The sequence below is a fragment of the Falco biarmicus genome, chromosome 9 (assembly GCF_023638135.1).
Source record: "Falco biarmicus isolate bFalBia1 chromosome 9, bFalBia1.pri, whole genome shotgun sequence".
Classification (NCBI taxonomy): domain Eukaryota; kingdom Metazoa; phylum Chordata; class Aves; order Falconiformes; family Falconidae; genus Falco; species Falco biarmicus.
Genome location: NC_079296.1, coordinates 8,466,204 through 8,489,445, shown reverse-complemented (window position 1 = coordinate 8,489,445; position 23,242 = coordinate 8,466,204). Strand labels below are relative to the sequence as shown.

At 46.2% G+C, this 23,242-nt stretch overlaps 1 protein-coding gene across 12 annotated transcripts in view; it reads left to right on the top strand.

Annotated features, from left to right (window-relative positions):
• The window catches only part of EXD3 (exonuclease 3'-5' domain containing 3), a 290,826-nt gene that overhangs the window by 154,458 nt on the left and 113,126 nt on the right, over window positions 1-23,242 (top strand). For all 12 annotated transcript variants that reach the window (XM_056351779.1, XM_056351776.1, XM_056351780.1 and 9 more), the window contains 2 exons: window positions 2,790-2,843; window positions 4,554-4,685. In XM_056351779.1, coding sequence (XP_056207754.1) covers window positions 2,790-2,843; window positions 4,554-4,685 — 186 coding nt within the window. The remainder of the gene's footprint in view (window positions 1-2,789; window positions 2,844-4,553; window positions 4,686-23,242) is intronic.

Genomic DNA, 23,242 nt, shown 5'->3' with positions numbered 1-23,242 from the left:
AGGCTTCAGGGTTGGATTGAGGTTTGTGATCCACTTCTCTAGTAGAGCCTTGTCTGGGTGCTTTTCCAGCACGCATCCTGGAGCAGATGCTTCCTGTCCACTCCCTTTTTGTCTGAACTGGGACCTTGCTGGCCTAGGCTCAGGATCAGTGCTTCACCTCTGCCACTGCAAGGGGGGTCACAGCTTTTCCTGGACTGCTACCTTGCAAAGGGAGTACTGCAGTTTGCCTCTTCAAGGAAATGTGGCATTGCCCAACATGTCATGCACAGACTTGGCAAATTTTAAATTACAAATCTATAGCCTTGTGCAGCTGTTTTTTGAAATCTTCTTTGGCCTTAATTCAGGATCCTTTAGGTCGTCATGAATCACTCTGCTGCTGGTGCTGGCTTCGAAACATAGGGCCTCTCTTTGCTCGCTCTCATCAGTTGTTGCCCTTCCAGGTCTCTCTTAAAGTAATTCATTTGAGTTCATTCATCTCTGCAAGATGAAAGTTGGGTAAACAGACAGGCATGTTAAGGGCTAAATAATACCGAGTTGTCAGGGAGTTCTTTCTATCCAGAAGGTCTAAGCCTTTTCCAGAGGAAGTTGATATTATCTTTTTAATAGATTGTGTAACTGAGGCCAATGCCCTCTCTGCAGCACTTGGGATGGAGCACAAGTCCCTGACACCCACCCCAATGCTCTGGTTACTCTTTTCCTTTTATTTGCCTCTCCAAGCACACATCTCCCAGATGGTCCCAGCATTGCCTTCCATTATTTCTTTCAGAGGAAAAGAAGAAATTTTGCCCTTTTCTCCAGCATGCATCCTCCATGGTTTCAGTCAGATGTGTGCTATCACATGGGTTTTCTGGCTCTGCATGCTTCTTCCAGTCGTTGTTCCAGAGGCAGAAAAACATGCTGGAAGAGTTATTGCTTTTCTCCTTTTTATTTGATATTCTTTGCCTGTCTCTGCAGAGCCATTTAGATAAGGGGATTTATCAAGCTTGAACTAATTAACCCTGGATGCAGGAAGTCAGAATGGAGTGTTCCAGCTGTGAAATCCTCAGGCTTACCCTGAAGCACACATGGGTCTGAAGGAATTTCACATCTCTTTTCCCTTGCCGGCAAATCACTGTGGTGAACATTTGCTGTTGCCTTACTGGACTTCTCTCACATGTGCCATGAGGGTGGTTTGTTGGCAGGGCTGTTCAGTACCCCAGACTGGGTGTAGTGGGATTGCACGCAGCATGACATGTCTCTGCTGCCACTTCAAGGTTCCTGTACTTGGAGATTTTTTCCTTTCTTGAGAGAGAGGGTTGATTTTGAAAGAAATCTGGTAATTTTGCCTGTAGGAATGTGCTTTAGAAGATGTTGCCAATCGCCTTCTCAGTGCAGAACTGGCAGCCAAAGACTGACTTCACAAAAAAGGGAGGGAAGTGGCTACCTGAAAGATCAAGACAGGAAAAAAAAGTGGTTGCTGAGTTGGCTGCATGGGCAGTTTGTGCCTTCAGAGCCTTCTTCCCCTTGTTTCATGTTGCCATAGGTCCAGTGGGTCTTAGGAGAACAGCTGTCCAAGACAGAGTTTAAAAGTCTTGATTTGTTTCTTTCTGTGTTCCCTGGCTGTGTTTGGTGGTGTCAGACTGTCTGGGAAGTGCAGCAGGACTCTGATGCCAAGTGTGTCCTTCTGCCAGGGTTAAAGAGCGATCCAGAGACAGCTTCTGAAACTGATGCAGAAGAGAGACCTCCATGACACACATCTGGAATCAGAAAAATATGAAGGCTTCCAGTGGAATCCAAGCCACAGAAGAGATAGAACCTTGTGCCTACCTCAGTGTGCCAGTATCTTGTCAGCACCAGCAGAGCTGAAGTGCTGGTTCACATGAAAATCGTTCTGTCACTACGGCCATGAAACTGTTTCCTTCCTACAGGAGAGGGTGAAGGGGTGGAAGGGAGGGATGTCATTTAATCATACGAGGATCAGTCACACTTCCATCCTTGTGAAGAACTGCAGTTCCAGATTTAGTATCTCCTTTTGGCACCCAACTATTTCAAAGTGTCTCGTATTCTGTTGTGAAGGTCAGAAGTGCGGGTAATGAGTCCCCTGATAATTCAGCACAGACCTTTCCCTTGAAGGAAGAGAGCTCAGATAAACATGCAGGATTGCATGTCAGGAGGTGATAAACTCTGACGGAGGATGTTCCTTGCAGCCTGGAAAGGGTGTGTGATTTCTGTATGTCTGCTCTTGGGCTGCAGGGAGAGTAACACCATCCTGGCTTTAAGGAGTGGAGTGAGTATCGTTCTGTTCATGTCTATAATGTTTGCAGACACATTTAGTGGTATATATTTTTTCTGGAATTACCTTCTTACGTTATTTTTTCCTGTCTCTCTTGTGCACTGCTGTGCAAGCAGAACTGCTTGCTTCTTTGTGAACCAGACTGGTGAAATAGAAATAGTCTGAGTTAAGGGGGAAAAAAAATAGATAGAAAGGTTTTTGGTAGGATTATTTTAAGGTGGTCAGTTCCCTGGGCCATCTGCAGTGCAGATACACAAGTAGCTTGCTCCAGCACATGTGAGGCAAGGCGGGTATTGGCAGGGAGGGGACATGTCAGTGAGCGATACCTTGAGCTCTGTCGCTGTCACGAGCGTATTGCTGAACCGGACCTGGACACCCTTGGCCTGGCATATGTCGACACTGGAGAGAAAGCCTCGTTATTGCCGGTTCATGTTCTCTCTGCTTTGACTGAAAGGAAAGCTTGAATCCAGTGTAACTTCAGTCCATGTTAATTATGGGGTTTTACTGTTTTTTCCAGATTGCCCGACAGGAAGGAAGAGTCATTTTAACCTCTGGGCTCCCATATCAGACTGTAAGTGTTCAGAGCTTCTGGCATTTTTCTGGCATTGTATCATTGCGTGGTCTGGGATGTGCAGTGTAGAGAAGAGGAAAAGTCAGATGTGAATGCAACAGCTGGCTTGGCTTTTTCATGTTTTCTGCACTAAAAACTACATTAAGGGTCTTGAGAGGTTTGCTGTTCTGAATGACCAAAGCTCGGGGTGAATTTTTTTTTATACTCAGTACTGCATCAGTGAGGAGAGTGATTGCTCTCCACTGGGGGCGGGGGGTGGAAATCGAGCCAAGCAATCCAGAACAAAGTGTTTCTGTTTGGCCTTACTGGCAGGTGAAAGGCAGCTCAATTCCCATGCTTTTTATCACAAAGATTCTTGTTTACTGACTGGCTCCACACTGACATAGTTTCAACACTTAAAAGATGTTCCTTCAAGCTTGGAAGGGAGAGAATGGAAGCCACCAAACGTGGGTCCCAGTCAAAGCTGTAGAGGTGTTCTGTTCCTATAGATACACACAAAAACCAAAGCAAAACCCAACCTTACTCTCAGCACCAGATGTTCAGAGCCCTTCATGGCACATGAGTGTTGGTGGAAATACACTGAACCTGTCATGGCAGTGGTTGCAATGTTATGATGCCTGTTGCAGGTCCTTTGCACTTCGTTACTGCCCAAAAATTCATTTGGAACAGTGAACCTATTCTGGATTGCATACATGAGCCAGAGTGCAGTAATTCTTTGTAACAAACTACCATGTAAAAGCTCAGGACTAGCTAGTAGTAGCTGGTTGGAGTATTTGCAGAATATAGGTTGCTGAGTTCCTACATAATAGCTGAGCATTGAAGAAAACTCCCCTCATGGTGAGACACTGTGAGACAAGTGCAGCCATGCCACACTACAAGTTCTTATCCAGGCTGTGGTTCCTTGAGCCTACAGTTGAGTAATAGGTTATTCAGCATCCAGCTTAATCTTATTTGGCAAAGTTTTAACTTCAAAGTACTGTGTAGGAATTGCAAAAGGAAAATAACTGCTTCCCAGTGTACAATACTGTCCTGGGAAGTGTCTGGTTCCCTTTGTATGCCCTGCATGAAGACAGGATGGCTCTGCTAGGCTTCTCTACTTCCATGTAGCTGATCCCACCTCACTGTGAGTACTCATCATGTTCATAAAGAGGTGTCTGGAACTTCACAGTGTTTGATCCCGGATACAAATTTCTCTGCTAAATGTGGAACAAACATAAGGGGCTGACCACATCAACCACTGCAAGTCTATTGGCCATCAGTGAACTCCGGGTGAAACGGTGTATAAACTGGAGGGGTTGAAGTGGTAAAACTGTCATTGGGCATCATCTCCATCATTGTGCTTTTGCATACTGTGTGTGATCCGGGCAGGTCTCCTGGGAAAGCTGTGACTGAATTCAGTTTCTTCTTACTACCCCTGTCAGCACTGCACCACCACATTGTAAGTTGAAGGGGACTTGCACAATCACATTTCACATATAAAATGCTGCAGTTCTTCAGTGTTTCAGTAGTCTCTGAGCTATTGCAGCAGTGGCTACCTGTCACATTACCCATTGTGCTTCTTAGATGAAAATATAGAATGTAAACACATACTAACTCCAAATACTATTTTTAATTAAAACTAAACCGAGTGTATTAGGAAAAAACCCACAGATCATGATGCACAGAGTGCCTCATTTATTGTCTTTTCGGTTTATGACTTGTCTTTTGAAGCTGCAGTCCCAGGTAGCAGAAGGAAGGTGTTTCTCTGTGAACTGCTCAGAAAAGGCAAAGGAACAGGCCCTGCAGGTTCTGAAGCACTTCAACGTTCAAGTATCCCTGGCAGATATCTTCAGCCGTTGCCAGGTAGGACAAGGCTTGTTTAAGTTCATGCCTGCTCACTGTTTCATGCACAGCAGGCAGTGCTTCAGCTTTTTGGGTCTTGCGCTGAGTGTATTCTACTTGGTTCCCAAGATTTCTGCTTGAACTTTGGCAACATCTTGCAAAGCTGTGAGGAGTTCTGAGTGTGCTAACATCCGTCAGAAGTGTTGATGACTAAGTCAGGAGAGCAGAGGCACTGCATCTGCAGCTTTGCTAGAAACTGCTGTTTTTCTGATTTTTGATACTTGGCATGTGTTTTGGCATTGACTATCATGGTTATAGACTCTTTGTTGCTGTGTTCTCTGTCTAGGACACATGCTGTTTTAATTATAAACCATGTTTAATTATGGCTCTGTGATTCTGATAACACTTAATTACTTTAATAGGAGGATTATTTTTTTTTGGACTGTTATTTTTTTCTTTTTTTCAGTAGCTGTTAGGTTAATTCATGTCCATGCTAGTTGATGACTCCAGATTGTGTTTGGCAGTGGGTATCTGTGGATTGTTGTTAGGAAGAAATTTTAATTGTGTTAGCTCAATCTCCATCTCTTCCAATTTCACTCTTGTATGTGTTACAGTAACACGCTGAAACTTATCCCTTCAAAAACCGTAACATAAACCAACATCTCTCATCTTATCAGTATTTAAAGAGAGAAAAAGAAGAAACTGCAAATCTGGCTAGAAAAGGAGCTTTCTCTTAGGAATAAACAAGCCAGCTGAACACTTCAGTGAAGTCTGGCTCAGTGCCTTGTGGTCGAGCTTGCGGGGTCTCCTGGCTTTTTGGAACTGCACAAGTGTTGTAGAAATAGCAATGACTTCTGAGCAAGCACACCAGAGAGCGTTTGTTAGACCTCTGCTTATATCTGATGTCGGTTGTTGAAACTGTATCTGTAACTTATAGGGAAAATGAGAGTTGTCCAGCTGTGCAGGTTGTCTGTAAGAGGAGAATGACGTAACACAGTGCAGATTGGATCGACATAACATGGGCTGATCTTACTTCAGGATAAATGTATATAATCAGATATAAGATACTGTGTTCAGTCTTGCGGTTTTATTGTTCCGAGAACAGATTGCTGTTGTTATGTAGTGGCGTGCTGGCTTTTTACTATTTTAAAAAAAACTTTAAAAAACCTTATGGATTCTCCGATTCCCTGAGATGCCATAAAATAGCAGTGTTCTTCCTGATGGTTGTTGAAATACCACAAGAATAAGCACACACAAAAAAGCATGCTGCAGAAAACTCTGTAATAAATGCAGAAGACTGTGCAGCATATGATATAAAACTGACCACTTGCCCATGATCTGGAGTCTGGAACTGTTTAACTATATGGCTTTTTAGTACATGCTGTCTTAGTTTACAATATAAATAGAGGTAATCAATCTGGCTAGGAATATATACTAAGTGTTTGCTTACTTTCAGGAGAAATGCCTTCCCTGTAAATTGTGGTGGTAGAACAGCTGCATGTTTTATACCGCTAGGCATGGGAAGATGCTATTATTTGTCAAACTGCTCTTGTGTCCTGAATCATATATTTACCTACATTTAAGGCTTTGGCATTTTGGAGCTGATTGTGTTCAGCTGTCCTCTACAGACTACACGTTTTGCTAGTACGCTGCTGTTGCTCTCGAGCAGAATCCAAGCTCTTACAGCTGCACATGTCCAGCAGACGCCCAGGCAGTTACCGCGGAGTGCTCAGCACCGCAGCTCTCACAGGTCTGTGTGCGAGGGGGTGAGTGGTGGGCAGCAGGGTGAGGAGGCTCATATTGTGTAACTGCGGAGTATTGACTGCCCGTGTCAAAAACTGCAAATTTCTGCTTTTAAGAGGGTGCTCTGGGGCCACTGTGGCCAACAGAGACATCTGCACTTCATTTGTAAGTTCTTTCTAAAACATCCTAATTCTCTGCAAACCTAATTGGCCTTAATTAGGATGGAGGCTAGATACTTAAAACTGCTGAGCTCTGCCTTCCATCCTGCCTGTTCTGGTCTTTAAGCAGGTTACAGACCTCAGGGCCTGCAAACTGCTGTGAGGTCTGCAACCTCCTTGTAGGAACGTGAATTGGTGAATTGCTAATGGGTGACCGATTCGGCTGTCCCTGTAGCAGGGCAGCGATGGTGGCGTGCCGGGCAGCGACGGTGGTGTGCAGGCCAGGGCTCCAGAAACACCCAAATGCTGCTGTTTACATGCTCAGCAGGAGGAGGAGGAGGCTGGCTGATACTGATTCATAACCTGGGCCACTCTCCTGCCTTGCCTTCGTGGAGCTTGGCTGGCCAGTGCCTGACCTGTGGGCCGGGCAGCGAAGACCAGCCCCATTGTGCTTGCCAGCGCACTCGGGATGGGTTATCGGCTGTGGTCATCCATTGTAGATAAGCGTTTTCTGTGTGTCACAGGAAGCAATGTGGCATCCTGCCTGACTCTCTCTGTCTCATGGAGCAAGGGCTTGTTTTGTCTCTTGGGCTTCTATTCTGTAAATGATTTGAGTGAATATGTCAGCAAATATTGTTGCTGTAACAATTAATGCGTGTAGTGCAGAGCACATGGTAAAAATAGGTCCCAATTCAATGTTGTACCCAAGATTGCTGTAAAATATGTTTCCTCTGTCAGCTCCCTCGGCAGGGATGGATGGTCTCTCTTTCGCAGATATAAAGAACGGGCTTGCTTTGTAACCCTGCCAAAAAACAGCCCTATTTTGTTAAAACAATGGCAAATACTGTTACCTCTGTGTGACTTAGAGCAGCAAGCACACAGAGGATTTCACCCATGGGCTTCTCAGCATTTCTGCTTTCAGTTGTGCTGGGCTTTGACTTGGTTGATCTGCTTAAAGGCTCCAGAAATGGAGACTACTGCTGGTAGCATCGGTTATGGCCTGCCAAGTGTGATCTTCTCATTGCATGTCTCTCTGCTGCATTTTAAGGACTCAGTGATGGTCATGGAGAAGTCACCTGTGCATAGTAGCTTTAGCCAGGCCCGGCGTTGCCTTCAGTGAGGAACATTTTAGGAGGGCTGAGTGAAAATAAGATGAGTTCTGTCTTTTGGTGACATGCAAAAAGCTCCCGAGAAGTCCTTAATTTTCACAGCCTTAAAATATTTGAAATAAGCTCATTCCCTCTGTTTGAAATGCAAATGTCTTTTGGCTGTCACCTCTGCACACGTTTGAATATCTTGTATACAGCTTTTCTTCTTTCCAGATATCCAAAAGTGGCTCCTTCAGAAAGAGGTGGTGTGAAATGCGTGCTGGGGGGAATTCTTACATGATAAATTTGGCACATTGGTCCCTTACACGATGCAGGAAGATCTTTGTGGAGTTGTCAGGGGCTGTTGTAAGCAGCCTTAGGGCCAGCTAGCGAATGCGCTCGAGTGGAAAATCAGTGATCCTCTGCTCTTGACAACTTGGAGGAAGTTCTAACACACAACTTGCATTTAAGAAAGAAAAAACCCCAAACCTGCTAAAGAAGGGGACCTACTGGATGGCTACAGTGCTGGATACAAACACCTGACAGCTAGGTAATTTTAGGGGGGGCGGGGCTGAAATTTGGTTCCTCTCACAGGTCCATCCATTCAAGGAGGGGTTATCGCCCACCCCTCCTGGTGCCGCAGCCACCCTCACTCAGCTGTTGTGTCCGTGCATAGGGCATGTGTGCCTGCTTTGACACTCGGGTAGGGCCGGGTAGGACAGCAGGTAGACATGAACTCCATTCCCGTCTCATAAGGAAACTCTTGAAAACAGACATGTTTAACAGGTATTACCTGTATGGCTGGCCTGTTTTTTTTCCATCTTGCTTTTCTGTGTCGTCTGAAGATCCATCTGAAGCAAGTATAGACTGCATCTACTGACCTGGCAGCGTGTGCAATGCCTCTTGGTTTATGCCCTCCTTCTCGGTGAGCCTGGGGTCCTCATCATTGTGCTTCCTTAGGCTAAGGTATGGTGTCTGGCCTAGCCAGCTTCTTGTCAGTGAAAAAACACTTGTGTCGAAGAAGATAAATTCAGGCAAGGGGCTGGCAGCCCTCAGTTGTGAGTAATGCCGCTCTGTGCAGCACTGTCAGGGTGAAATAACGGTTTGAATGGTGATAAACTGAGGAGATAAACAGTGCAAGTTGTTAGCTTTAAATCTTTATCTCGCAAGTATTTGTCATGAAGGTTTGAAGGGAAAACACTGTGTTCAGTGTTGTACAGGATCACCGATAAATTACTCCTGTTATAGAAGAACCTTGTAGTTAAAGGTTTGTAACTCTGCTGTAAAATCCTTGCTGGTTTGAGGCTCTGCAGACAGATTTGGAGCCAGAAGGGCCTGTCCATCTTCAGAAAGGCTGAACTGTACTTTACTTAAAAAGTGTAACTGCTGCTCAGCTCAATTTTGAGTCCAAAGTTTTGCTCTTATGCAAGGGAGGGAGTGGGCTGGGGGACCTGGGTTGCACAGTATGGCTATGCCACCTCCTTGCCTCCCTTGGGCTTCTCTTTCCTTTTCCACCCTCTCTTTGACTTAACCTTTAGCCTTTAAGCTGTCCAGGACAGGGACCCTGTTTGAACAATACCTAACGCAATGAGACGCTGACCTCAGGTGAGGTTTCAAGGCTTTCCTGCAAGGAAAAAATGATTGCAGTTGTATCCCCTGCAAAAATTAGTGTGGAGGGTGAAAAAAGTTTTAGGCTCCAGCTGCAGCTTCTGCAACTGAACAGCCCTGCATTTATTATAGGATTATCTGCAAATTTAAATAGGTTGTCTCTTTCACTTCACTGAATGTTCTGATCCTAAATAAGCAAATTACATCACCTATTCTGATGTCCTGTTTAACTTATGACCTCAGCCTGAGCGCTGCAGGATGTGTGAGATAGCTGCTTTATTTCATTGTCTGGAGATCTGATATCTTCCCCCACCCCCCTTTCCCTGCTCTTTCAAAGCCGCTCACCCCAGCCTTTTAGAAAGGTGTCAGCATGGAATTAGGAGTAGGCGGGGAGGAGGGGGGAGGAAGAGAGGAAACCACCATTTTTTTTGAAATTAGGTGCAAAAGTGTTCTAGCAGTTACAGCAAATGTTTCTGGTTTTTTGTGGTTAAGGTAACGAATTTCATTGCTGCAAAGCTCATCATGTGCAAGCTGATTTACGCAGAGGGAGCCCAGTATGGAGCAATCCATTTAGCAGGGACAAAGAAAAAGACCTTATGATTAGATGAGAAACCCTGTGCTTGGGGCACTTTGCGAGAACCTTTGAAGCCAGCCTGGGAACTCTGGCAATATTAGTCGATAATTAGTAATATAGATCCCTCAAGCTGTCGTTTAGATTGAAAATGTGCATGTCTCTCATGAGCCTCTGTCACACCAATCTGATCAGCAGGCTTTTTTGTTCCTTTTATGTGGGTTGCTCTGTCGGTCCAGATGATGATGAGAACTGCCAGACATCATCTTTCTCACTAACTTGTGAGCCGAGCAGCTATCTCCATGCTCTAGCGTGTCATGGAAGTGGGGCAATTTTATTCTGTGGTCACCTTTCCTGGCCTGAGCAACAGTCATTTTATTCTTTTAGATGTACCAGTTGTCCTTCCCCACGCGCAGTGAAAAACCAGTAGAATTTAAAGGCTACGCATTTTGTAAAATGGTTCTGCCCCAGCAGACAGCGAGGGATTTGTCTCAGGAGTTGCTTAGGACAAAAAGCATCTTCAACTGTAATGGGGCTGAGGCGACCATCAAAGAATTTTTGAAAATGTCACTTCTCGAAGCTGGCGTTTCAGCTTTTGAGATGCCTTCCACTGACGTAACATCGCGTCCCTATTTACTTCCTTTCAGCCCTGAAATCTCTTTGGAAAAAGCCATGTCACCATCTAAATGAAGAATTAAGAAGGGTCATGTGTGCTGGATTTGGTCGTCTTGGGAATGCTGAGAAAGAGAATATCATTTTGAAAGCCTCTGTGGTTTAATGAAAGGTTCATCCATAGGATGTAATTTGTCAGCGCCTACAGGTCAGGAAAACCTGTGATTAACAGCATCTGTGGTTTCCCCAGATGTGTAAGTTAGCTGCTTACTCCTCACCAGCCCTTAACCTAAACTGAAAACTCAGCCCTGTGCCTACCCACTACGTAGGCTGTGATTTCTTGCTTCAGAGTGTGATTGTTCCACACAAAGGGTAAGGCCCTCTTAATCTTTTTGTTTATCCTGGGCTTGGCAATTTAGATGTAATCTGCGACTTGTGCTGCTGAGACTGGCCAGGAAGCACAGCTGGTATTATTCTGCCTCTACAGACATTGTGGAGGGAGCGAATTGACCTCAAAAGGTACTTGTCCTGCGACTGTCTGAATGTGAGCATTCAGTCGTGAATGCACCTAGCCCTGGCGCAGCGGCGTTTCATTCACAGGGATGTAGCTCTTTTTATTTGGAGTGGCTCTATACGACGGTCCTTAAATAGCATCAGGGATTGTGATAATTTGTCGTGGCAAATTGTGCTCCTCTCAAGTCTCCAGTTGAGATTTTTATTTGCTGATCGCTAAGGCTTTATAAACTCTGGTGAGAGCTCGTGGTGAGTGCTCGCCATTGCTTGCAGGGACATGGGGGCATGCCGAAGCAAAGCACCTCGTCCAGGTTCCCAGGTGGGGTTCCCAGCGGGAACTGAGCAAAACCCCCCCGCTCGTGGATGCAGGGTACGAGGGTGGGCAGCATGCTGCCTGCTCCAGCTCTGCCACACAGTGCATGAGTGCACCAATCAGCACCAATCCTGTAAAATTCCCAGCCTGTAGATTGCTTTGCACTGTGCTGCTGTCCATGTAAAGCTCAGAGCCCCCCCAAAAAAGGGCTCGACTGGGCCTAATTCTCACCAGCCAGCCCGGACAGTGCTGCCTGGTTCCCACAGACTGTACACTTCCCTGCCAAGATTTCAGTATCTTCAGAAATTCAGTGGAGCATGAAGGTCACAGCAAGGGAAGAATGACAGCCTGAGACTTTTTTTTTCCCCTTTCACCAGCTCGGAGCAGACTGTTGTCTCTCTAGCATGTTGACTGTTTTCATAGGGTTAGCGTGAAGTTTATGTTTTACACAGACCACTGGAAGTCAGATATGGGAATGCAGCAGATCAGCTGTGTTTCTTCAAGGAAGACGGTCTCATGTTGCAGACTTTCTTTCTCAGTGTCTGTAAAAGCTTGATTTCCAGTGAAATTTCCTTTACAGATCGTTGTCTTTAGGTTCTTTCTGTGGACGTATGTGAGAGACTATACCCGAGGTTTCGGTTTGTGTATTTATTTCCTTTCTCTTATTTTCACTTGCAAAGCTGCAGGCGGATATTAAACTTCAGGGGGGGGAAAGCTGTTAATTTTTCACGGTGTTATGTATTACAATGCTCAAAATGATGATGCCAAATTAGCCATTAGAGGTCAAACCTCAGCTGACAGCAAATGTTTTCTTTTGAGGAAGTCATCCTTATTCCTGGGAACTAGTTTTGTTCTCCTGTGCTAAATGCAAGAAAGGTATGAATGTGTGTTTTTTCCTGGAGGGCAACACTAGCTGGAAAAATGCTGGTTTTAGCCAGTGGAAACAGCACAAGCAAACAACGATTGGCAGTGAAAACAGCACTTTTATTTAGACTAGCATAGAAAAGAAGACACAATGTAGTGCAGAGTAAATGTCCTTTTATACAGTTCTGTACAAGGCTTTTTCTTCCTCTCATGGGTTTGGACAGACTGTGAAGTGCATTGGTCAGCAGCGATGCTGGTGCACTGGGAGAAAGTAATGAAAGGTCAGTGGGTGACAGTGATGGAGTGACTGTAAGGAAAGCGAAGAACTCTCTGGAGAAGGCAGTGACACAGCTATAACTCCCATGTGTCCCAAAGAAACTGTCCCCATGTTTTCTCTCAAATGTCATGAGAAAACAAGAGATTTGTAGCCAATTTAAGTTCTGTTGGTTTCCAGTCCCCTGTGCCTCCTGAGGTCAGAGTTCAGTGTATTGACTGTGTCAAGAAGTCAAAATTCCCATGTTTTATACACTGTGGAGTTGCTCCTCCTTTTTGACATTGGTGCCCTTATAATGCTCTTTGTTTGTATGTCATGGTAAGGATGGGATGTCCAACTCCCAGTGTTTGAATGGCTGTAAATTTAAACTGGTGCGTTCTCAAGATGATAATCCTACGTATAAACCAGCAATACAATCACTGGGTCTTGCTATTTGAGAGACCTTGTACATTAAAAGTTAAATAATGTCAAAGTTCTTGTTTTCACAACGTAGTGACTAGCTCCATTAGTAGTTCAGGTGGAGTGAATTGATTTGAACCTATCCAGAAGGCCTCCAGACCTTTATTTGCAGTTCATAGATCAAGATGATTGAATAGTGTCAGATGGGAGCCTTCCAACCAGTTTGATGTGGGCCATCTTGTAGCACAGGTAGTACCACGGCGATGTTTTCTCAATCTCTGTTGAGAATCCTGCACAAAACCATTGTCCTGTTGTTGCAAATGCAATTAAATCCTGCTACGTGCTTCAGGGGAACGAACAATTTTGCAGTCATCCAAGATTTGCAGTGTTTGTCTGGGCAGCTGTTAATAGCAGCAGCAGACCTTTGTTCCTTCAGAAGAATGTCTGATCTCGAGGCATTTTTGAAGCTTTAGTTTGAGTCAGCATTATGCACTGAGCTACACATACTTGGCTTCATTGCAGAATTTGCCAGATCTGTAATTGCTCGACAGCATTTATCTGAAGACCTTTAGGCATTAAACTGTGTAACTTCCTACTGGCATAAAATTAACTATATCTGTTATTCATATTATTAATTGGATGAGATGACACCCTACGCCAAAACCATACATCTGTGGACTCCTGTGGCATGTATAACATTATTTTGTCCTTCATCTACTGCTGCAAAGGCATTTTCAACTAACAGTGAAGATGATAAGCAGTGTATGTAGGGTTTGGGCTTTTTAAGAAAGCCTTGTCCCCATAAGGTGTACATGATCTAAGTGACTTACTTGACATAAGAAGAGACTGTTTTGTGTTTCTGTAAACCCTTTCATCTCAAAGATCATACAGTGTTTCAGAAACAGAGACAGGTAAAGCATTATCCTGATGAAAAGAGAAACAGAAAACTTTTAAATTAGTTTCTCAGTTCATACATAGTGTCAGTCTTGAAGAAGAAGGTATTTTGCAGTTATCTTGATGGCATACGGCTATATTGTGTGCTGTAAGCCCAAAGCTGGATTTTGTTGACCTAGGTATGGATGCTGTCATTTAATCAGTCATTTATAAGAGGCTCAGGATAAACTTTTCTCTCTCTTCCCCCAAGAAGGCAATAGAAATCCCTGGTAGCAGGAAGGTTTTTATAGTGAGCTTATGTGAGAGTGTGCTAATCTGTAACAAAGTCCCTAACGGCACAAAACTTCTTCCAGAGGGCAGCCCAGTACCCTCCAGTTTCCTGACACCAGCAGCGATAGCTTAGAGGGAGAAATGATAGCGTAGGAGTTTTGGCAAAGGTGGAAAATGTAACATTCAGGGCATGCTTCTTGTGAGTCAGAACATTTTCTCTGGACTAGTGGATTTAGATGATTTACCTGTCTTAATTCAAGATATGCAGTCTGAGTCAATTGGCCTTTTATTTAGGGAAGTGCTGGGGGAAGATGCAGGGGAGAGCCTGTTTCTCTTATCTCCACTAATTTCTTCATTCCTACCTCTACCTCAGCTTTTCTCTTGGTAGTTTCTGGGGGAGCTACTCCTACTGAAGCATTTTAGTGGAGTTGAAGAGTATCCTATGTTTAAGGTGAGCACAGCCAGGTTTATTTTCCGAACTGCCCCTTAAAATGATTGTAGTTACAATCAGGTGTCTTGCAGCCAGGAGACTGGCCCAGCACCCCCTGTCCCCTACCCACTTGTCTGTCCCTCATGTTTACAGCTTATGCTTGGGGAGGGGGCAGGTGGGGAGCCAGATGTGGAGACTGATCTGGCTGAAATGAGAGTCCCCATTTGCAGATGGATCAATGTTTTGGCGTCACAAGGGACCACAGGAGCAAGTTACGTCTTGGGTGTGTACTGATGGCATGGACTGCTGCCTCTGGCAGCCCCTTCCTGGGGCAGTGCCCCTGCCTGTGGCATGGCAGCAAGCATGGCTGTCCTGCAGCAGTATGGGCAGACCACTCATCTCTGCAGCTGTTAGGGTTTTAATTTGACAGTCTGATTTCATGGACTTTAAAGAGGGGGAGATCACTGTGCAGGGTCCTGCAGGAGGAAATGAGCTGGTGGTTGGAGAGAAGGAAGTTGGTGACAGAGGAGTCAGAGGAGGAACATGGTTCCCTACGAACAGGGTCATGTGAATGGCTGTTCAGTGACAGGATGGAGTGATGGATGTGCAAGAATAATAGGTCACTGGGGAGTCAGCCTGAAAGTTGAAGCCTCTCAAAATGTGGGACATCGTGGAAAAGAAAGTTAAAAAGACATAAAGTAAGGCCGGGCAGCTTCTTGCAAACCAGCCTGGACAGCGTGCTTCCCTTGGCTTATTTTTGCACACTTCGATTTCTGACTATATAAATGAGTCGGGCACTAAGAAGATGTTCTTCGCACTTCCTTCTGTGCAGACACTGGCCTGTGCCAAAGGACTGAGCCTTCACTCCCAGGAGTAAACCCATCCCAGAGCAGGGACCAGCCCTTCCCCACCCTGAGGAGCCTTTGCTCTGGCTGCCTCCTGCAGTTGGGCCATTCCTCCCCTGCCCCTGAGCGGGGCCTTCCCTGGATCAACGGCATTTACTGGCATTTACTGGAGGGCTCAAATTACCCCAGTGAAAATAATCGGTTATGCAAAGTTACGCTGTTTAGATTGGGTTTCTTCTGTGTGGCCAGTGAGGTGTGAAAGTCAATCTGCTCAGCAAACCCTCAGGGCACTTTCTCTGTGCTGACTTGATATGATAGCTTCAGGGTTTGGCTGGGGGGGGGGGGGGGGGGGGGGCGCGGCGGGAAGCTGGCCCTGGGTTCAGTTCAAAGGGACCCAGATCACAGGTGGTCATGGTGGGACTGGGCTCGTGAGCAGCACAGTGCTCCTAAATCCAGCCAGGGCTGAGCGAGCCCCAGCCTGGCAAAGCAAAAAGGTTGGCTGAGAGGTGGGTGCAAGGTTTGGATCTTGCTGGGCTTGCAGAGCCCTTTGGTCACCTCAGCTGGGAGATGGCTGGCGAGGGCAGGCCATGGCTTCTGACTGAATATTCTTGTTTATGGTTTTGTCCATGCACCTGTCTTCACAGGCTCGTCATCATGGTCCATGCAGTAAACAACAGTGTAATTAGTAAATTCTTACAATTAGGAGAAGGACTTGCTGTAGCAGGAGTGTAGCAGGTGTCCATCTTACACTTTTTTTGTGATCATCTTCCTTTTCTCCCTGATAGAATCACAGATTTGGGGATTCAATGCAGAAAAGTCCCTGTGGACCAATGCAGCAAAGCCCCTCTTGACTCTGCCTGCCTGCCGGCTGTGGTTTCTGTGTCATTCCTGCAGAGAGAGACACGGGCTCGCTTCCAGTTTGAGCTGGCCAGTCAGCCAGTGGGGAGGCTGTGGGTGACCAAGTGGTTCAGGCTGAGACCCTGAATTACCATGCTGGTACAGCACTGGACTGCCCGCCTGTAAGATCAGAGCAATGGCACGTAAGGGGCTTGCTGGCTGCTTACTGGTGGTGTAAGCGCTGGAGGATCCCAGGGTAAGCAGCATGAGGGATGGTTCAAGGGCTGCTGTCTTATCCAGGTAATGCAGAACCAAGGTAATGGGAGCAGTGTGGAAAAGCGGCACATGCATATTTAAATCAGCATCAATTTATGCTGTCGCTCATCTGTGACTTACTGCAGTAACATTCATATTCAGCTTTAGTGCAAAAAAACAATACTCAGCTGCTTTCTTACTTCTTAATGAAAAATACCTCTTTAGGGTTTCTTTGAAGTCCCCACCCCTGAAAATCCCCACTATATTGTCATCATTGTTACTGTTAACAGCCCCTGCCAGTATCGGGAGCCTTTCCTGACAGATAGCTCTGCAGGGGCTTTGTCCCACGCTTCAATTCAGCCCTATACTATAGACAGTTTTAAATGGCTAATGACGGGCCTCCCAGGGGATTTCTGCCAAAGTCTCAAAGACCTCCCAGGTTTAAAAGTAGCAGGGTGTCCTTTTCCTGGGGCCAGCCGCAGGAGGAATGCACACAGTCAGATTCTCCTACCTAAGCTGCATCAGCCTAGTTATTTTTTCAGTTGCAAAGACTCATCCATGCGTATATAGCCGGTTGCTTAGCAGGAGAGAGATAGCTGTGTCAGTAGAGGACATGTAATAAAGAGAGGAAAAAGGTTAGGTGGAAAGTATCCCCATTAGTTTGAGGCGTTTTAATGTTGAAAATACCCTTTTTGACAATTGCAGAGAAATAGGAAAAGCTTTGGAAAATTAAGCCGGGGTCTGTATCAGTGGTACGACAAGTTTAATTCTTCCCAAGTCGGTAGTGATGGTCCAGTGATATTTATGGGTTACAAATAGGAATGTGAATGATTTCTGCATGAGCTGGGCTCCTACGTGCCATTTTCAGACGAGAGGCAGAAAAACACTTGAGGATCCCCAAGGGCTTCTTGGAAATGGGACTGGGACACTTATGCCATGATTTCATGAGAGTTTTGTGTCGTCGTAGGTGGATGCTGCTGCCAGATGAAGCCGTGCCTCTTCCCTCACCTCTCCCCTACCTCAGTGCCTCTCTAATATCCCCTGGTCCCAACACAAGTGCTTGTTTAACTGCAGGGTCGCTGGATCAGGGAACTGATCCCAGTTGAAACGGACCTGTCAAAACCAGATGGTTAATTTTAACCCAGCTCAGTTCCCCAGTCTGGTTCGCTTTGCAGCTGCCCAGATGCGTGGCTGCACGGGAGGGGGGGCAGGAGGACTCTGCCTCTGCTGTGTCAGCGTGGGCTTATCCTGGCCAAAGCCCTTGCGAGCCCACAGCTGAAAGAGCTCAGGCTGGCGCTTCGACAGCCCTTGTCGGTGCGGTCCCAGCCCAACGAAGAGCATTTGGCTGGTGCTGCGCAGTGTGCCAGGGAGGGGCTCAGTGAGGAGGGTGGCCTGTCCTCTGTGGCTGTTCGGTCTTGGCTCAGGAGACGAACCCTGTTAATATCTTCTAATTTTGGACCCTTCTGGCAGTTCAGAACTCTAGTTTGGTTCAGATTTGTTCTTCAGCTTTATAAACAAGGGGTGCAGTCAGGTGGGTGCTTATTCCTGTTGCAAACACAGACCATACCATTTTGATCAGCTTGTAGCCGATGTGCACCTTGCCACGGTTTTGCATCATGTCTGAATACAGTTCACAGCTTCTGAGCATGTTTCTCTATTTATTCATAGTGGAAAGGGTTCTTCTCGGTGATCAGCAAATGAATTTCCCACAGAATATGTAAGAATTGGTTCATTGCTTGCGCTTGTGCTAAGAAATGCAACTAAATCTTTCCTCCTGCTAAAAGAAACAAAATCAATACATTCTCTTATCTATTAAAATAATTTCATATTTTTATTGAGGGGAAAACTGCCACCTCTCAAAGTGATGCTGTGCCTTTAACTGGGCTACTGTTGTACAGAGTAGTTGAAGCTTCATTTAGCCTGAATGAAAAGCTTGATGCATGTTGCTGAAGAGAGGAAACTGGTGGTGGATGATTTACTTGGAATGCCCTACAGCAACGAGGTTATAAATGAAGAGAGGAAACACCAAGAGCACTGAGATCAGAACCAGAGGAAATACACGAAGCCTTGAAGTGACCTTATGTAAATTCATAATGATGAGACTTAATTGAACTCATTTTTTCCAAGGGTTGTAAAGATCAAAATAACAGCAGCCTTGAAATGCAGAGGTCTCTAGATAATGCATACGAATGTATGGCTGCCTACAGCCGAGAAGTGCCCCAGGTTCGTGTGACCAGCCTGCCCGGCAGCTGGTGCTGAACGCAGTCTTGCTCCAGGAGCTGTGGTGCCCAGGGGCCCCGGCCGAGGCAACGGGGCTGCTTGAGATGCAAAAGCAGTGCCTAGCATCTGAGTCGTGCTTTCTGTCCCCGTGTTGAAGCTGCCTTCGCTTAAATGCTCTATTTTAAACCCAGTGTTTCTGCACTGAGTCCCGGGAAGCCTGGTGTGCAGCTGGGAGAGCTGCTTGCGAAACGCACCGGTGTCCTCAGCCCAGCTCCGCGGGGGCGAGTGCCCCATTGCACAGACATGAAAATCCCAGTGAGGAGAAACAGAGCAGCTCTCGAGGGGTCGCTGGGCTGTGCCCTTCTCACTGAGCTTGGTTCCCGACATGAAATAATGTGGGCATGTGTTCAGTGTGACAGTGTTGGAAACTGATACAGACACTGTCAAGACCGAATTCCTGTGCTGTTCCTAGAGCTTGGGTAGTGGTTTTTTTTTTCCTCTGTGCTTGCATTCAGCTCTAGGATTCATTCTTCTTTTTTGTATTAATGCATTTATGGTAACATGAAGAAGTATTGATCTGGAGAGAAAAAGCAAGTGGTCACTGCTGTGAAAAATACTTACCACTGATGCCTGTGCCTAAATACTCTGGGCTGGTGTTTTCCAAGGACTTGCAGAGTTAGGTACCCACGTGCACTGAATGTCTGTGAAACACCAGCTGCCGAAGTCTCCCAAATTTCATTCAAAATACCAGATTAATTGATTTATTTAGATTCATAAACAGCAGTAGAGAGCAGGAGGCTCTGACCCAGTGAGAAACTGCAGATATGGCTGTGAGCAGCAGGCTAATGAAGATGAAAAACCTCCCCTGTCCAGAGTAATCCAAACACAGTCTTACATATGAGTCTGTTGGCCCAAGTGCAGCTGTTTGTCTTTGCAGTAATCTGAAGCCCAAGCAGTACCCTGAGAAGCAAAGGGGACAGTGACTGTACGTAGCGGAGGTCAGTTGTGCTGCTGCCTAAACCAAACAGCCTCCCGCGGCGGAGGTGAACATGATGGCACGGCGGTGGCATCGCAGCTCCGTGGACACGCTCCCATGGGCACAGCCCAGCATCCCGGCTCCATCGGACCCAAAGAGAGCAAGAAACTCGATGTCTTCTCTTCAGAGGGAAGCTGGAAAATCTTCTCTGTATTTAAAGTTCCCATGGCTGCAGTTTGAATTTGGCACACAGTTGGCCACGGGGTTATCTGAGGTCATGTACTCAAATAGTTGTAGATAAAACAAGGGCCTGTTTGGATTGGAAATCTCCAGAGGGCTTTTCCTTTGCGCGCGGGTAATGATATTGCAAGAGGACATGAGCCAAAATAAAGATTCGTCTCTGTGTGCAGTAGCTCAGTAAAATAAAATGAGCAATGGAAAAAAAAAAAAAGAAAAGAAAAAAAAAAGGAAGAGAAGAAAAAAGACTGTTTTCATTACGTTATTTTCTGAACTTGTGGTTGAGATGGAGAAATTACAGCCAATGGGAGGGAGTCCTGCAGCAAGGCGCCATCCAGGACCGGGCTTGCCACGCCGCTTTTCCAGGAAACTCCCTGTAGCTGCAGAAAGCTGCCGCTTTTTGGCTGCGCTTACCTGCCGGTGGGCCAAGCCAGGGCACCCACTGGGTGGGGGTCCCACACCGCAGTGCCAGCAGCAGGGCAAAGGGGACCCTGCCAGTGGCTTCCCTGGCTGCAGCCCTGGCCACCTCCAGCCTCGGAGCTCCTGCTTCTCTGTGCAGAAGTGTATTCCCCAAAATCCCTACCGGTTGGGGCAGTTATAAAGACGGAGAAGTTAATGGGTTTTGGAAGTCAGAGGGAATAAGATTCTGTTGGGCTCTTTCACAGGCCCTTGGGCTTCTATGGGAAACTATTTACTCACCGCTTAATGGACGACTGCAGAGCAGAGCACATTTGGACAAGAAACGTGATTCAGTACTTTTCCAAGCTGCCATTAGAGAAAAGTTTATGCTTGTAACAACAGCTCTCTTCCTTGCTCTCTGCCTGCTACGGTGATCTTCGTGGATTCACAGCCTGTTGTCATGAAACTAATTGAAATGTAAAAGCAGAATGACAAAGTCGGGAAGAATATCAGGCCTTTGGGGGCTTTCTGTCTTCATGTGGTGTGCTCGGGTGCTGCAGTGACAGGTGCTGCTATAGAGCATCACCCAACGGGTAGGGAGAAAGTAAAGATGAGACAGGAATGAGGAGGAGAAGCCGGAGGAAACGTTGTTCACCACACTGCATAGCTCAGGGCACTGGGGAAGCCAAATTGGGTCTTGCCTCCTGGTGCCATGAGGTCCTGCCCGCGGGCCTGATGGCAGCACACGTGAGCTGCAGTGGGGTGGCCAGTGTTGCCTTTGCTGGCCTGGAGGTGCCCACGCTGTTGGGAGCCGGGGCTGCTGCGTGTCAGGGAGCAGCTCTGCATCTTGCCCAGTCTCCATCGCTCATGCTCTCAGCTCCTGCAGAGGGGTGCAGTGTGAGGAATCCTCCTGCCCGCGCTTGGAATCGCTATGGCGTGCGGGTGGGAAGTCCTGCTGAGCTGCCGTGTTTCAAACGGGCGTTTCAGGTGACGTTGTGATGGGTGGCACACTGGCAGTGTCACCTCCGGGCTCTTGGTGGGAGCAAGCTGGTCTCAAGTGGAGAGTTGCTGTTGAAGAGGGCATGTCCCACACCATGCAGGGTCACCCAGGCGTTGCATGGACCTGCTTCATGTCTTTTAGGGCTTTTCCCCTGCTAACGAGGAACATACAAACCTCTTATAAATATGTGGAGAAATTATCTGAAGACAGCTAGCGGCTTTGTTACGCCTGTTTATTGTGTTGGGTTTAAGATTGCTTGCTGAGGAACTCCAGGCGTCATGTTTTGTTGGTGGCTGTGGACATGAGGAACCCAGCTCCCACCAAATTTAGGGGGATTTGTGTATCCCTCTCCTCTGGGCTGCTGAGAAGAATTCAGCCGCAATCAACAAATCTTTATCTATGTCTTCATTAGAGTTCACTCAGGGTGCTCGTTGGACACTTTGGGTGTTTGAAAGGTTGAATTCATCTATTGATTTATTTCTGTCCCCTGTCTGGGTGGAAACAACTAATAAATGTAGGTTTCTGGTGCAGACTCTGCAGTTTACATCTTCACAATTCAGTTTCTGCTAGTGTGTGCTTCAAACGTATATTCACGTTCTTTCTCTGAAGGCAGTTTGTTAGTAGGGAAGGAGTCATAAAAAGGTCACATATTCATCAGCATTCATTTTTAGAAAGGGAACAAGGCTCCATGCATGTCTCCTTGGAGCACTGGCCCTGCTTTTCTCCTTATAGGGAGCATTTTAATAATGGTAACACTGTAGTTTTTCAGCTTATGGAGACATCCAACAATGTTCCCAAAAAGCCTTAGTTGCAGTCAGTGCCACCAAGGGGGTTTCTCTCTCTGTGCATCCTGTGTTTCTACTCTGTGCATGTTACTACAGCCTTGCTGTATCTTGTAGGCATGGTGTTTCTTAATGTGCTTGCAGTGTGCTTTTAGTACTTGTGATAAATTGCTAATCAAATACTTTGGGTCTATAGGATTCCATCAAAAGCACTTTTGAGCTGCTGGGTTTTTTCGAAGTATGCGTGGACATACTGGGAAAAAAACAGGAAGTCCTTACTGACCAGGGAAAGGAAAACCAGGAGGGCTTGCCACTTGTGTAGATCCTTATGATGACATACAGACCTGTATAAAAATGACATTTTCTTCCTAGAATGCCTGACTGCAAATCTTGTTTGGGTGACCCTTAAAGAGGAGCGATTTGTTGCCACTGTTCCTGCTGCAGGTCGTATGGTTGGGCTGGCTGTACGGCTGCATTGGTGTGAAGGGCAGGATCACTTATCCCAGTGCCAGCTGGAAGGGGACAGAGGGTGACTGATCTGTCAGGAAGGGTAGTACCCTTCCAGCTGAAAGCCAGCCAAGACAAGTCAGTTTGAATTTTTGAAATTTTTTCTTTTTTTTAGTAGGAGTATGAACTGGCTCCCTAATTTTTTGTTGTGTTAGTGCTTCATGTCATGTGCCTGCACTGCCTTTGATCCCAGAGCAGAAGCTTTGCTGCTAGATTTGTCACATGCACCCTGTGTCTCTTACCTCTCTTGGACAATAATTCATTTTACAGAACCTCATCTGAGTTGAGCAGGATTGTTACTCTAGCTCAAAAGAAACTCAGAACTCAACAGAAGTGCCTCGTTTGCACTGGCAAAGCTGGAAGAGCAAGGGAGACATTTGTCACCTGAAGGGTCTGTATGATTTAAGCGAGCAAGCACATCTGGCAGTTTTATGATGGTGACATTTTGTATTTTCTTCCCCAGCAGTAGAGCAAAATTAATCAGAAACGCTTTGGAATGACAACTGTTTTATAGCAATTGTAGCATGAGTGCAAGAGGAGGCTTGTCATTATGGCAGCCTAGAGCTAATTTGCTGAGACATTCAACTGCCTTTAAATCTCCGCTAGAGAATTTTTGCATTTCTGGTTGTGGGTCACTTGTGCTAATTTGGCATCTCTCTTAGAGCAATTTACATTTTTCTTTCAGCACGAACACTTATCCTCTTTAATAATGAGAACGCTCCTGTGCTTGGTTTTTGGGGGTGGTGGTGAAAGTAGTTCAAATCTGAAGAGAGGCAGCTGTTC